Genomic DNA, 14,072 nt, shown 5'->3' with positions numbered 1-14,072 from the left:
CCAAGACCGTCAGGCCCCCACTTCCTTGGACTTAACTACCCTGGTTACTATCCTTACATTTTTCTGACAATGTTAGTCTAGAAAACTGATATTTGGTCCACATGAGTGTGGCTTAGCATGAAAGCAGGTTGAGGTGATGAATGTGGTGTCAGGTCTCCCAGAAAAGGGGCCCTACACCAATCCCTCACCCACCTCGTCTTACTGTTACTTTCATTGGAAAGCTTTAAATGTTATCCCAGATCTTATACCTCATGTCTGGCAGATTGCTGCAGTTCCATGCTGCAATTTGTACTGTGGGTGAATTGAGGCCACTTTCCTGGTGTCTGTCCTTGGGGCCGTTCTAATGTGTTGTGCATGAGTTTGTTTTTGCCTGCCACTGACGCGAATGGCATTTGGCTATGTTCAGCGAATATTCAAAGAATTTATCGGCGTATATTGCAAATTTTGCAAGCGCTATCTGAACCGAACATTGAAATATTCGCTCATCTATAATTTTGAACACTACTGTAAGGGTACTGTCACACAGTGACACTTTGGACGCTACGACGGCACGATCCGTGACGTCGCAGCGTCGTATGATTATCGCTCCAGCGTCGTTAATCACGGCGCTGGAGCGATGCCGAGGTCCCCGGGTAACCAGGGTAAACATCGGGTTACTAAGCGCAGGGCCGCGCTTAGTAACCCGATGTTTACCCTGGTTACCAGCGTAAAAGTAAAAAAAACAAACAGTACATGCTCACCTGCGCGTCCCCCAGCGTCCGCTTCCTGACACTGACTGAGCTCCGGCCCTAACAGCACAGCGGTGACGTCACCGCTGTGCTTTCACTTTCACTTTAGGGCCGGCGCTCAGTCAGTGTCAGGAAGCAGAGGCTAGGGGACACGCAGGTGAGTATGTACTGTTTGTTTTTTTTACTTTTACGCTGGTAACCAGGGTAAACATCGGGTTACTAAGCGCGGCCCTGCGCTTGGTAACCCGATGTTTACCCTGGTTACCAGGGTAAAACATCGCTGGTATCGTTGCTTTTGCTTTCAAACACAACGATACACAGCGATCGGACGACCAAATAAAGTTCTGGACTTTATTCAGCGACCAGCGACATCACAGCAGGATCCTGATCGCTGCTGCGTGTCAAACGAAACGATATCGCTAGCGAGGACGCTGCAACGTCACGGATCGCTAGCGATGTCTTTTTGTGTGAAGGTACCTTTAGTGTTGTATCTTAAAAGGGCTAGGTGCCATTACTTTGGCCATTATACACAGGGGATAATTTGGCATGTCGTATTGTGTTTTTTCTTGCCAAACATGTTACATTTGAAGAGATATCAAGTTTAGGTAATATAATACACACCTGTTTATATGGGATATGTGTTCATTCTCCTATTCTCTACATATATTTCATGTTCATTCCCCACCTATCAGGCTCAGGGAATATTGTCATGATATGTACTTTTGCCCTGTCCTGTATTTGAATAATATGCCATTTGATGTATGTAACTGTTCTCTGGTTTCTATTAGCTGTAATATATGTATTTTCTTGTGCTGGGAGTCACCTGTAACAATGTCTCCTTCCCCCAATACTTGCAGCCCTAACCTATAATGTAATTAAGCTTTTTCAACACTAGTGAAGGAATAGCCATTCTTCCTCTCAGCAGGGGGCTAGTCAAATGTACATACGACCTAGACTAAGTGGAGCCGACCAGAATAGAATCTTCTGGTGGACTCAGCCATTGAATAGAAGGTGTGACCCCTACCCCCTTCAGGGGCGGATCCCAGGAGCTCAAGACAGTACATTCTTATTTTGAGATCAGATGTGTGTTGGAGACTGGAAGAGAAGGAGTGGGAATTCTTAGCTGAGGCAAGACCCCATGACCATCTGGGACTGCGGAAGCGAACGGGGCGAGAATTGAGTTGAGGACATATCTCGTCGTTCGTGGGATTGTTTTGAGATCCCTTGGACTCGTGTGGACTATTGTTTTGTTAGCTGGCACAAGGATTATCGGTAGGTGCCCCCGAACCGGTTCCGTTGGACTAATTGTGGACTCTCTAGATCTACCTGCATGTGTTGTTCCAGCGTTCTTGATAATAAATCTGTTGAATCATCCCTTGGCCTGTTGTCCCTTCTTGCTCTGCCGTACACCCCGTCACAGTTCACTCTCCTATTCTCTACATATATTTTATGTTCATTCCCCACCTATCACGCTCAGGGAATATAATATGCACCCATTTATATGGGATATGTGTTCATTCCCTTATTCTCTACATATATTTCATGGTCATTCCCCACCTATCACGCTCAGGGAATATAATATACACCTGTTTATATGGGATATGTGTTCATTCTCCTATTATCTACATATATTTCATGTTCATTCCCCACCTATCAGGCACAGGGAATATACTATACACCTGTTTATATGGGATATGTGTTCATTCTCCTATTCTCTACATATATTTCATGTTCATTCCCCACCTATCACGCTCAGGGAATATAATATGCACCTGTTTATATGGGATATGTGTTCATTCTCCTATTCTCTACATATATTTCATGTTCATTCCCCACCTATCATGCATAGGGAATATAATATACACCTGTTTATATGGGATATGTGTTCATTCCCCTATTATCTACATATATTTCATGTTCATTCCCCACCTATCATGCATAGGGAATATAATATGCACCTGTTTATATGGGATATGTGTTCATTCTCCTATTCTCTACATATATTTCATGTTCATTCCCCACCTATCAGGCTCAGGGAATATAATGTACACCTGTTTATATGGAATATGTGTTCATTCCCCTATTCTCTACATATATTTCATGTTCATTCCCCACCTATCAGGCAGAGGGAAAATAATATACACCTGTTTATATAGGATATGTGTTCATTCCCCTATTCTCTAGATATATTTCATGTTCATTCCCCACCTATCAGGCACAGGGAAAATAATATACACCTGTTTATATGGGATATGTGTTCATTCCTCTATTCTCTACATATATTTCATGTTCATTCCACACCTATCAGGCTCAGGGAATATAATATACACCTGTTTATATGGGATATGTGTTCATTCTCCTATTCTCTACATATATTTCATGTTCATTCCCACCTATCATGCATAAGGAATATAATATACACCTGTTTATATGGGATATGTGTTAATTCCTCTATTCTCTACATATATTTCATGTTCATTCCCCACCTATCAGGCACAGGGAATATAATATACACCTGTTTATTTGGGATTTTTGTTCATTCCCCTATTCTCTACATATATTCCATGTTCATTCCCCACCTATGAGGCACAGGGAATATAATATACACCTGTTTATATGGGATATGTGTTCATTACTCTATTATCTACATATATTTCATGTTCATTCCCCACCTATCAGGCACAGGGAATATAATATACACCTGTTTATATGGGATATGTGTTCATTCCCCTATTCTCTACATATATTTCATGTTCATTCCCCACCTATCAGGCACAGGGAAAATAATATACACCTGTTTATATGGGATATGTGTTCATTACTCTATTATCTACATATATTTCATGTTCATTCCCCACCTATCAGGCACAGGGAATATAATATACACCTGTTTATATGGGATATGTGTTCATTCCCCTATTCTCTACATATATTTCATGTTCATTCCCCACCTATCAGGCACAGGGAATATAATATACACCTGTTTATATGGGATATGTGTTCATTCCCCTATTCTCTACATATATTTCATGTTCATTCCCCACCTATCAGGCTCAGGGAATATAATGTACACCTGTTTATATGGGATATGTGTTCATTCCCCTATTCTCTACATATATTTCATCTTCATTCCCCACCTATCAGTGTTAGGGAATATAATATACACCTGTTTATATAGGATATGTGTTCATTCCCCTATTCTCTAGATATATTTCATGTTCATTCCCCACCTATCAGGCACAGGGAAAATAATATACACCTGTTTATATAGGATATGTGTTCATTCCCCTATTCTCTAGATATATTTCATGTTCATTCCCCACCTATCAGGCACAGGGAAAATAATATACACCTGTTTATATCGGATATGTGTTCATTCCCCTATTCTCTAGATATATTTCATGTTCATTCCCCACCTATCAGGCTCAGGGAATATAATATACACCTGTTTATATGAGATATGTGTTCATTCCTCTATTCTCTACATATATTTCATGTTCATTCCCCACCTATCAGGCTCAGGGAATATAATATACACCTGTTTATATGGGATATGTGTTCATTCCTCTATTATCTACATATATTTCATGTTCATTCCCCACCTATCAGGCTCAGGGAATATAATATACACCTGTTTATATGGGATATGTGTTCATTCCTCTATTATCTACATATATTTCATGTTCATTCCCCACCTATCAGGCTCAGGGAATATAATATACACCTGTTTATATGGGATATGTGTTCATTCCTCTATTATCTACATATATTTCATGTTCATTCCCCACCTATCAGGCACAGGGAAAATAATATACACCTGTTTATATCGGATATGTGTTCATTCCCCTATTCTCTAGATATATTTCATGTTCATTCCCCACCTATCAGGCTCAGGGAATATAATATACACCTGTTTATATGAGATATGTGTTCATTCCCCTATTCTCTAGATATATTTCATGTTCATTCCCCACCTATCAGGCACAGGGAATATAATATACACCTGTTTATATGGGATATGTGTTCATTCCTCTATTATCTACATATATTTCATCTTCATTCCCCACCTATCAGGCTCAGGGAATATAATATACACCTGTTTATATGGGATATGTGTTCATTCCTCTCTTCTCTACATATATTTCATGTTCATTCCCCACCTATCAGGCTCAGGGAATATAATATACACCTGTTTATATGGGATATGTGTTCATTCCCCTATTCTCTAGATATATTTCATGTTCATTCCCCACCTATCAGGCACAGGGAATATAATATACACCTGTTTATATGGGATATGTGTTCATTCCTCTATTATCTACATATATTTCATCTTCATTCCCCACCTATCAGGCTCAGGGAATATAATATACACCTGTTTATATGGGATATGTGTTCATTCCTCTCTTCTCTACATATATTTCATGTTCATTCCCCACCTATCAGGCTCAGGGAATATAATATACACCTGTTTATATGGGATATGTGTTCATTCCCCTATTCTCTAGATATATTTCATGTTCATTCCCCACCTATCAGGCACAGGGAATATAATATACACCTGTTTATATGGGATATGTGTTCATTCCTCTATTATCTACATATATTTCATCTTCATTCCCCACCTATCAGGCTCAGGGAATATAATATACACCTGTTTATATGGGATATGTGTTCATTCCTCTCTTCTCTACATATATTTCATGTTCATTCCCCACCTATCAGGCACAGGGAATATAATATATACCTGTTTATATGGGATATGTGTTCATTACTCTATTATCTACAAGTATTCCATCTTCATTCCCCACCCATATAGCACAGAAAATATAGTATACACCTGTTTATATGGAATCTATGTTGATTTCCTAATTGTCTACATATAATTCAAGTTCATTTCATCTACAAGATGCATAAGAAATCTGTAACACCTATCCATGTCTTTGGAGCTATAAGTTATTATGTTCATTCTTTTTATTTATTCCTTTTCTTCATTCTTTTTAGTATGTCCCGGCCACAGTGTCCCTTTCTGGGACTAGGCTACTGCTGTAGTAGTGACCCATTATACAGTCACTCGCCCACTTAATGATTTCAGTGAATATTCAGGGTCCTCGTAGCCCGGACAGAAGCCCTGGAAGATGTGGAAGGTAATGGAGACATTTGGAGGCCGTTTCTGTCAGGTTCCGCCATGCTCGCCGCCCGCAGGTCACTTCTGCCTGCACAGCGCAGCCACCACAGACACAACCACTGAAATTCCTGTCAGGTTTTGGAGGCGACCTGAATGTTCGCGTTTCAGCCGTTACTAACTGCGTCACTGCACTTCTCAACCAATCACGGTGAAGTTCCCAGTCTCAGGGTAATCCCATAGGTGGAGAAATGGGCGGGGCGTGTGAAGCCTCCAGGAGATCCAATGTAACCAGATACTGGCCCTCAGCTGCAGGCAGTGCAGGCACAGGGACACGGACGCGCTGAGGCGAAGTGCGGCCAGCGGACGGGGAGCACCGGCCTCCCTCTAGTCATTCTCCGTAGGGTGTGGAACCAGCTTGGGTGGGCGCCATGCTGCCGGAGGATGGAAGCTGATCAAGATGTGTCGCTTAGAGAGCAGCTTTTCCACGAGTGGGTCCGGCAATGCATCGTAAGTGCGGGCTGTAAACGGTTAAACGGGGGGAGGGGTTTGGGTTAACCCATTCAGCTCCCAGTTTGTGAGTGCAGAGGGGGTCACTGAGGCTTTGCCTCCTTAACCGGTCAAACCTGTGGCTTCCCTTCCATGGAGCCTCAGACCCAGTGCATGCTGGGACTTGTAGTTCTCCATGGTATTACCCTACTGTCAAGGTGTAAGCAGGTAGGATCTGTGTCTGCCTGTGACTGATGAATCTCTGAAGGGTCTGCCCTATTGATTTTCTGCAGAATGGGCATTGGGGGATTGAGAATCTGGGTCCTACCGGGCTGGTGGGTCCTACCGGGCTGGTGGGTCCTACCGGGCTGGTGGGTCCTACCGGGCTGGTGGGTCCTACCGGGCTGGTGGGTCCTACCGGGCTGGTGGGTCCTTCCGGGCTGGTGGGTCCTACCGGGCTGGTGGGTCCTTCCGGGCTGGTGGGTCCTTCCGGGCTGGTGGGTCCTTCCGGGCTGGTGGGTCCTTCCGGGCTGGTGGGTCCTTCCGGGCTGGTGGGTCCTTCCGGGCTGGTGGGTCCTTCCGGGCTGGTGGGTCCTTCCGGGCTGGTGGGTCCTTCCGGGCTGGTGGGTCCTACCGGGCTGGTGGGTCCTACCGGGCTGGTGGGTCCTACCGGGCTGGTGGGTCCTCTGTGATCAGGAAGTTCATCTGATATACATGGAATGATTGCTTGCAAATGACGAAATACTTGTCTCCCCCAAATAATGTTCTGGCCTTTTGTTATTGGTAATATTATGCAGCAGAGACATCTATCCCCCCTATAGTTGTTTACTAACACAATGACCTTCACCCAGTGATGATCCTGCTGCTGCAGGAGCAGAGAGTGTAAAGCTACGTTCAGACGTTCAGTATTTGATCAGTATTTGTAAGCCAAATCCAGGAATGGATATACCCTGCACCTACAACCTGCAGGTTCTGCTCCACCATCAGTCACTTCTATGTCTACACGGCTTTCTTCTGACATCCTGGTTACTTCCACTTGTTGCCGGCTCATTACCAGCCGTCAGTGTTGTGCCACGCCACTATTACGTGTGACAAGTTACTTTGACAGCTCGGTTCTCCTGTAGACGTAATCCGACTTGGGCAAATATCTCTGAAGCTGAGGAAGGCTAGGCTCCTGGCCTCCCTGGGGTAGGCAGAGACAGAAGCCCAGGAGCTTCCTATTCTATGGCATTATTCATGGTCTGAACTGTCATTTTTACATGTAGAGATATTATCAAAATGAAGGTTGCACAAAATCATCTGTCCTTTTAACCCCGGAAAGACGCCACGTATGGAGAATTTTCCACTGATTACATTGACCTGCTATGATTGGTTGGGAGGGATGTTAAACTAGGTCAGATCACTCTGAGTCTGGACTCGATTGCATTTTTTTCCCATTTTCAGGCTTTTTAGCTCCTCACTCACCCAGAACAGTATATACATTTTTTGTGTCCAGAAATAAGTTCTGTGTATGTAGGTTCACGTTCACTGTTTTCTGGCTTTATGTACATGATATGTAATTATTGCTCAATGATTATCTGCAAATTTATTTCTTTTGTAGGATTTGTATTCACTATTTTCAAAATCTGAATCTGCTGTCACTTTATGTCAACATACGTGTAACATATCCTAAGGCCGTGTTCCCGCATAGTGTAAAAAATGCATTTTATCTAATGCAGAAAATCAACTGCATTTTAGCCCATGTTCCCACGTGCATCAACGCTTTTTTTTTGTGGTGTCTCACTAAAATATACAACAGCAATCTGCTCTAATTCTTGAATTTTGACAGCTATTTATGCATTCTCCCCCCCCCCCCCCTTTTTTTTTCAATTCATTTTTGGTGCAGGTTTTTTTAATTTATTTTGTGTGCAGAAATACTGGTATCGTTCATTAACAAAACACAATAGCTTTTTTATTACATGCATTTATCCAGGCTCCCTATAGAAGCCTATATGGAAAAACTGCACACGGAAAACTCCGTTCATCAGTATCTTTATGACCTGGGATGTAGGAGAATAGCATCCCCATACATGTGACAGCTGCTGTGGGCTGACAACTTGCTGCATCAGCCACAATCGGTGTCGGCACCATCCATATCTGTTTAACCCCTTAGATGCTACTGTCAATAGTGACTACATCATATAAATGGTTAACAGAGTGTGGGGGCTCCCTCTTTCTCCCCATGGGCACCCTGAGATCATGATCGTGTGGCCCTAATGTTTGTCATGGCAGTTCACGGCCAAATAGCAGCTTAGAGCCTGCCGGCTACAGTGGCCTGTTCAGAAGTTACCGACATTTAGGTGGTAAAATTTATTTTTTTTTTTTCATTCCTGTCATGCCACTTTGTATTAATTCCTGAAAAGCACCTGAAGGGTTAATAAACTACCTGACAGCAGTTTTCAGTATGTCAGGGGGTGCATTTTTTTAAAATGGTATCGCTTTTGGGGGTTTTCCAATATATAAGACCCGTAAGGTCTCTTCAAACCTGGTTAGGTCTCTAAACATCTTTTCTTTTTTTAAAAAAAAAAAAAAAAAAATTTCCATGAAAAATTGGCGCTACTTTTTTAAACCTCCTAAAATGCTAACAAAATAAAATAACATTTTACAAATGGTGCTGATTTAAAGCAGGTATGAGGGAAATGTTATTTATTAATGTTTTTGTGTGGTATGACTTTCTGGATTAGGCCAGGATCACATGTGAGAAATACGGCCGAGTCTCGCATGTTAATACCCGGCATTGCCGCCGTCACTCAGGAGCGGAGCGTGCGGCTCCATGTATTGCTATGCGGCTGCACGCTCCGCTCCTGAGTGATGGTGGCAATGCCGGGTAGTAACATGCGAGACTCGCCCCATATTTCTCGCATGTGTGATCCTGGCCTTTAGGGCCCCTTTCCACTTGCGAGGAAAACGGACGAGTGCAATCCGATAAAAAAATCGGATTGCACTCGGACCAATGTTATTCAGTAGGTGTCTTTTCATTTGCGGTTTTTTTCTCAGCCGAAATTGGACTGAGAAAAATCTGGATCGGCTGAGAAAAAAATCGCAGCATGCTGCGTATTGCTGCGATTCTCGGACGAGACTCGCCAATGCAAGTCAATGGGTGCGAGAAAAAAATCGCACAGCACTCGCACCATGCGAGTTCTGTCCGATTTTTACGCACCGGTGTCCTTTGAAAAGCCGGTAATTCAGCGCGGTGTACAGTAAAATAACACTGACAGGTTAGAATAGAGTAGATATATACACATAGAATGTGTATATATACATATATATATGTCAGTGAGACATCTATATATGTATATTTATATTTAATGCAGCGCTAGATAGCATAAAAGCCGCTAATTCAATTGCCGGCTTTTGCTCTCTCCTTCACAAACCCGACAGGATATGAGACATGGTTACATACAGTAAACCATCTCATATCCCTTCTGTTATTACATAATATTCCTCTTCAGTAATGTAAGAAGTGTCTGTGTGTCAAATTTGGGGGCTCTAGCTATGAAATTAAAGGGTTAAATCGCGGAAAAAATTGGCGTGGGCTCCCGCGCAATTTTCTCCGCCAGAGTTGTAAAGCCAGTGACCGAGGGCAGATATTAATAGCCTAGAGAGGGTCCATGGTTATTGGACCCCCCCCTCTGGCTAAAAACATCTGCCCCCAGCCACCCCAGAAAAGGCACATCTGGAAGATGCGCCTATTCTGGCACTTGGCCACTCTCTTCCCACTCCCGTGTAGCGGTGGGATATGGGGTAATGAAGGGTTAATGTCACCTTGCTGTTGTAAGGTGACATTAAGCCAGATTAATAATGGAGAGGCGTCAATTATGACACCTATCCATTATTAATCCAATTGTATGAAAGGGTTAAAAAAAACACAATATTGCAAAGTATTTTAATGAAATAAAGACACAGGTTGTTGTAATATTTTATTGCTCTCTCAATCCACCTGAAGACCCTCGCTTGGAAAAATAATAAACCAACAATATACATACCTTCAGATGATCTGTCACATCCCACGATGTAAATCCATCTGAAGGGGTTAAAATATTTTACAGGCAGGAGCTCTGCTAATGCAGCTGTGCTCCTGCCTGTAAACCCCGGGGAATGAAGGTAATGTAGGTCAATGACCTGTAGTTACCTTCATTCGCGGTGAGGCGCCCCCTGCTGGATGTCCTCATATGATGTCGAGCGTGGGAAAAAGTTCCCAGGCTGCAGTTCATGAGGACATCCAGCAGGGGGCGCCTCACCGCGAATGAAGGTAAATACAGGTCATTGACCTACATCACCTTCATTCCCCGGGGTTTACAGGCAGGAGCACAGCTGCATTAGCAGAGCTCCTGCCTGTAAAATATTTTAACCCCTTCAGATGGATTTACATCGTGGGACGTCACAGATCTACGGAAGGTATGTATATTGTTGGTTTATTATTTTTCCAAGCAAGAGTCTTCAGGTGGCTTGAGAGAGCAATAAAATATTACAACAACCTGTGTGTTTATTTAATTAAAATATGGCTTTTCAAAGGACACCGGTGCGTACAAATCGGACAGCAATACGGATGTCATACGGATGATGCGATTACAAAAAACGGATGATGCGATGAAAAATCGCATTGCACTCGCATGACAATCGCATACGTTACATCCGTTTTTTCGGTCCAGATTACAGACCGTTTTTTCTCTCGCAAGTGGAAAGGGACCCTTAAAGGGATAATCATTCAAAGTTTGAAAATTGCTAATTTTTTTTTTTTCATTTGTCAAATTTCAGATTTTTTTTTTTTTTGTAATTAAGCACAAAACATATCTACCTAAATTTACTATTATCATTAAGTATAATGTGGCATGAAAAAATAATCCACAAGATTCTCTGCGGAAATGTCATTAGGCTACTGTACATTGCTACCCTGTGAGTAACGCTTCCTTGATAAAAACGGTAAAAACTTGCACTAAAGGTACCTTCACACTGAACAACTTAACAACGATAGCGATCCGTGACGTTGCAGCGTCCTGGATAGCGATATCGTTGTGTTTGACACGCAGCAGCGATCAGGATCGTGCTGTGACATCTTTGGTCGGAGCTAGAAGGCCAGCACCTTATTTCGTCGCTGGATCTCCCGCTGACATCATTGAATCGGCGTGTGTGACGCGGATTCAGCGATGTCTTCACTGGTAACCAGGGTAAACATCGGGTTACTAAGCGCAGGGCCGCGCTTAGTAACCCGATGTTTACCCTGGTTACCAGTGTAAATGTAAAAAAAATCAAACACTACATACTTACATTCCGATGTCTGTCGCGTCCCCCGGCGTTCTGCTTCCCTGCACTGTGTCAGCGCCGGCCGGCCGTAAAGCAGAGCACAGCGGTGACGTCACCGCTCTGCTTTAGGGCCGGCGCTTACAGTGCAGGGAAGCGGACGCCGGGGAACGCGACAAGACACCGGAATGTAAGTATGTAGTGTTAGTTTTTTTTTTACATTTACACTGGTAACCAGGGTAAACATCGGGTTACTAAGTGCGGCCCTGCGCTTAGTAACCCGATGTTTACCCTGGTTACCCGGGACTTCGGCATCGTTGGTCGCTGGAGAGCTGTCTGTGTGACAACTCCCCAGCGACCACACAGCGACGCTGCAGCGATCGGCATCGTTGTCTAGATCGCTGCAGCGTCGCTAAATGTGACGGTACCTTAACTTAAAAGATCCAGGTAAAAAAAAATACAAAAAAATGAATTTTCAGGAGCAGCGAGAATAAAATAAGAGCAAAATCTGGTCAGTTTTGACCTGTTGACAAGTCATCTAAATTGCACAGTGAGCATGAGTTTTGACATCATATACTCTTTGCTTGAACTGTGAGGGCTTGTGCACACGTTGCAGATTTGGTGCGTTTTTTTCATGCAGATTTGCTAGCAAAACCTGATGCCAGCAAAGTGAATGAGAAACCTGGAGTGTCATGCACATGTTGAGTATTTTTGACCTTGTCAACAGTGGGATGGCTTTTATGCTATTTTTGATCGAAAACAGTATTACTAAGAACCCTGTATTATTTAGATGCACTTTTGTTTTTTATTTATTTAGTTACCGCAGGGTTTATGCTTATTTTTCTTCTTAGGCTATGTGCACATGTTGCGGATTCCATTGCAGATTTTTCTGCAGAATCCGCAGGTAAAATGACCTGCGGATTTCGCCTGCGTTTTTACACCTGCGGATTCCTATAATGGAATAGGTTAAAAACGCTGCGGAATCTGCATAAAGAATTGACATGCTGCGGAAAATAAACCGCTGCGTTTCAGTGCGGAATTTTCCACAGCATGTGCACTGCTGATTTGGTTTTACATAGGTTTACATGGTACTGTACAACTCACGGATAACTGCTACGGATCCACAGCCAAATCCGCAATGTGTGCACATACCCTAATATGTTTTTTAGTATTTTTGACTTGCAGATTTGGTACAGAAACTAATCTACAGCATGTCAATTCTCTGCATTTTTCACCATTGACCTCACTCAAATCAGTAAAAAAACAAACATTTTTCCTTCCAAGAGATGCAGAAATGGTGCAGAAATTTCAGCATCCATTTACTTAACGTGTGCACATAGCCTTAAGCAGCTGAATCCCCCATCCCACCCCCAACAAAAAAACATAGCAGAAGGAACACTATTCCCTTTTTAAAACTAAGCTCACATGAGCACATAACACATGATTTTCATCCAGAAATATCAGATGACTTTCACCATTGTGGTAATTCATGTGCCATACATATCCAAATCCTTTGGCTTTTGTTTTCATACATCAGCTGTGAATATAATTTACAAGACCCCAAAAAAATCGTTTCCTCTCTTACTAATGGCAATGTATCTGTTAAAACCAGATGCTTTACCTTTGATCGGCATGAGATCCTATCTGTATCTGAAATTGGGAAGAGACTAATGCATACTGCGTCTTTTTTCTGTGTAAACAAACAGACATTCATCTGGACAGCCCATATTGATCCTAGTGAGTTGTCCTTGTGATGTCAGAATTTTTTACATGCCCTTCTCTCTAATCAAAAAAATATTTTCATGAGAATGTACCCTAAGATGTACAATCTAGGCGTTACTGCATTAAAACGTGTTTAACTTCTGTCAAATCTGCAGCTAAGACGCATAAAAATAACGTAATATTCAAAGCAGATTGCCATTGCATATTTTGGTGCAAACACCTGCAGAAATAAAGTACAGGGAAAATAATGTAGCATTTGGAATATGGGCTGGGGTGATATTGGAGTTGAAATTACCATAGCTATATCGCAATGTAATGTACCGTAAGTGAATCTGTGAGGATGGGATATCTCAAGGGAGATAAGCCGCTGTCAGTGGGGCCTTGTTGTGGTTTCTTCCCTCTGTTTCAAGAACACACTGCATACTTAGCTCAGTGTGTATGGTGGGGGGGGATCGGAAGTATTGGCTGTCGGATTTCAGCCATTATGCCAGGATTTAAAAAGACAACAAATTGCATATATATCTTGATAAAGAGCCCTGATCTGTACCTGGTGTATGTTGTGACCTCCTCCAATATATATATATATATATATATATATATATATATATATATATATATATATATATATATATATATATATATATATATATATATATATATATATATATATATATATATATATATATATTTGAATCTTGTGTATCCTCCTGGATCTTATCTGAGTGCTC

General features: G+C 42.3%; 1 protein-coding gene across 1 annotated transcript in view; it reads left to right on the top strand.

Moving 5' to 3' along the window:
- Positions 1 to 6,119: 6,119 nt before the first annotated feature.
- LMBR1L (limb development membrane protein 1 like) overlaps positions 6,120 to 14,072 on the top strand; it is a 76,946-nt gene continuing 68,993 nt past the window's right edge. The window contains exon 1 of the mRNA XM_077297482.1: positions 6,120 to 6,363. Coding sequence (XP_077153597.1) covers positions 6,298 to 6,363 — 66 coding nt within the window. The 5' untranslated portion in view covers positions 6,120 to 6,297. The remainder of the gene's footprint in view (positions 6,364 to 14,072) is intronic.

The sequence above is a fragment of the Ranitomeya variabilis genome, chromosome 3, assembly GCF_051348905.1.
Source record: "Ranitomeya variabilis isolate aRanVar5 chromosome 3, aRanVar5.hap1, whole genome shotgun sequence".
NCBI classification, from domain to species: Eukaryota; Metazoa; Chordata; class Amphibia; order Anura; family Dendrobatidae; genus Ranitomeya; species Ranitomeya variabilis.
The sequence above is the reverse complement of the archived record's forward strand: the minus strand, read 5'-3'. Positions and strand labels throughout refer to the sequence as shown.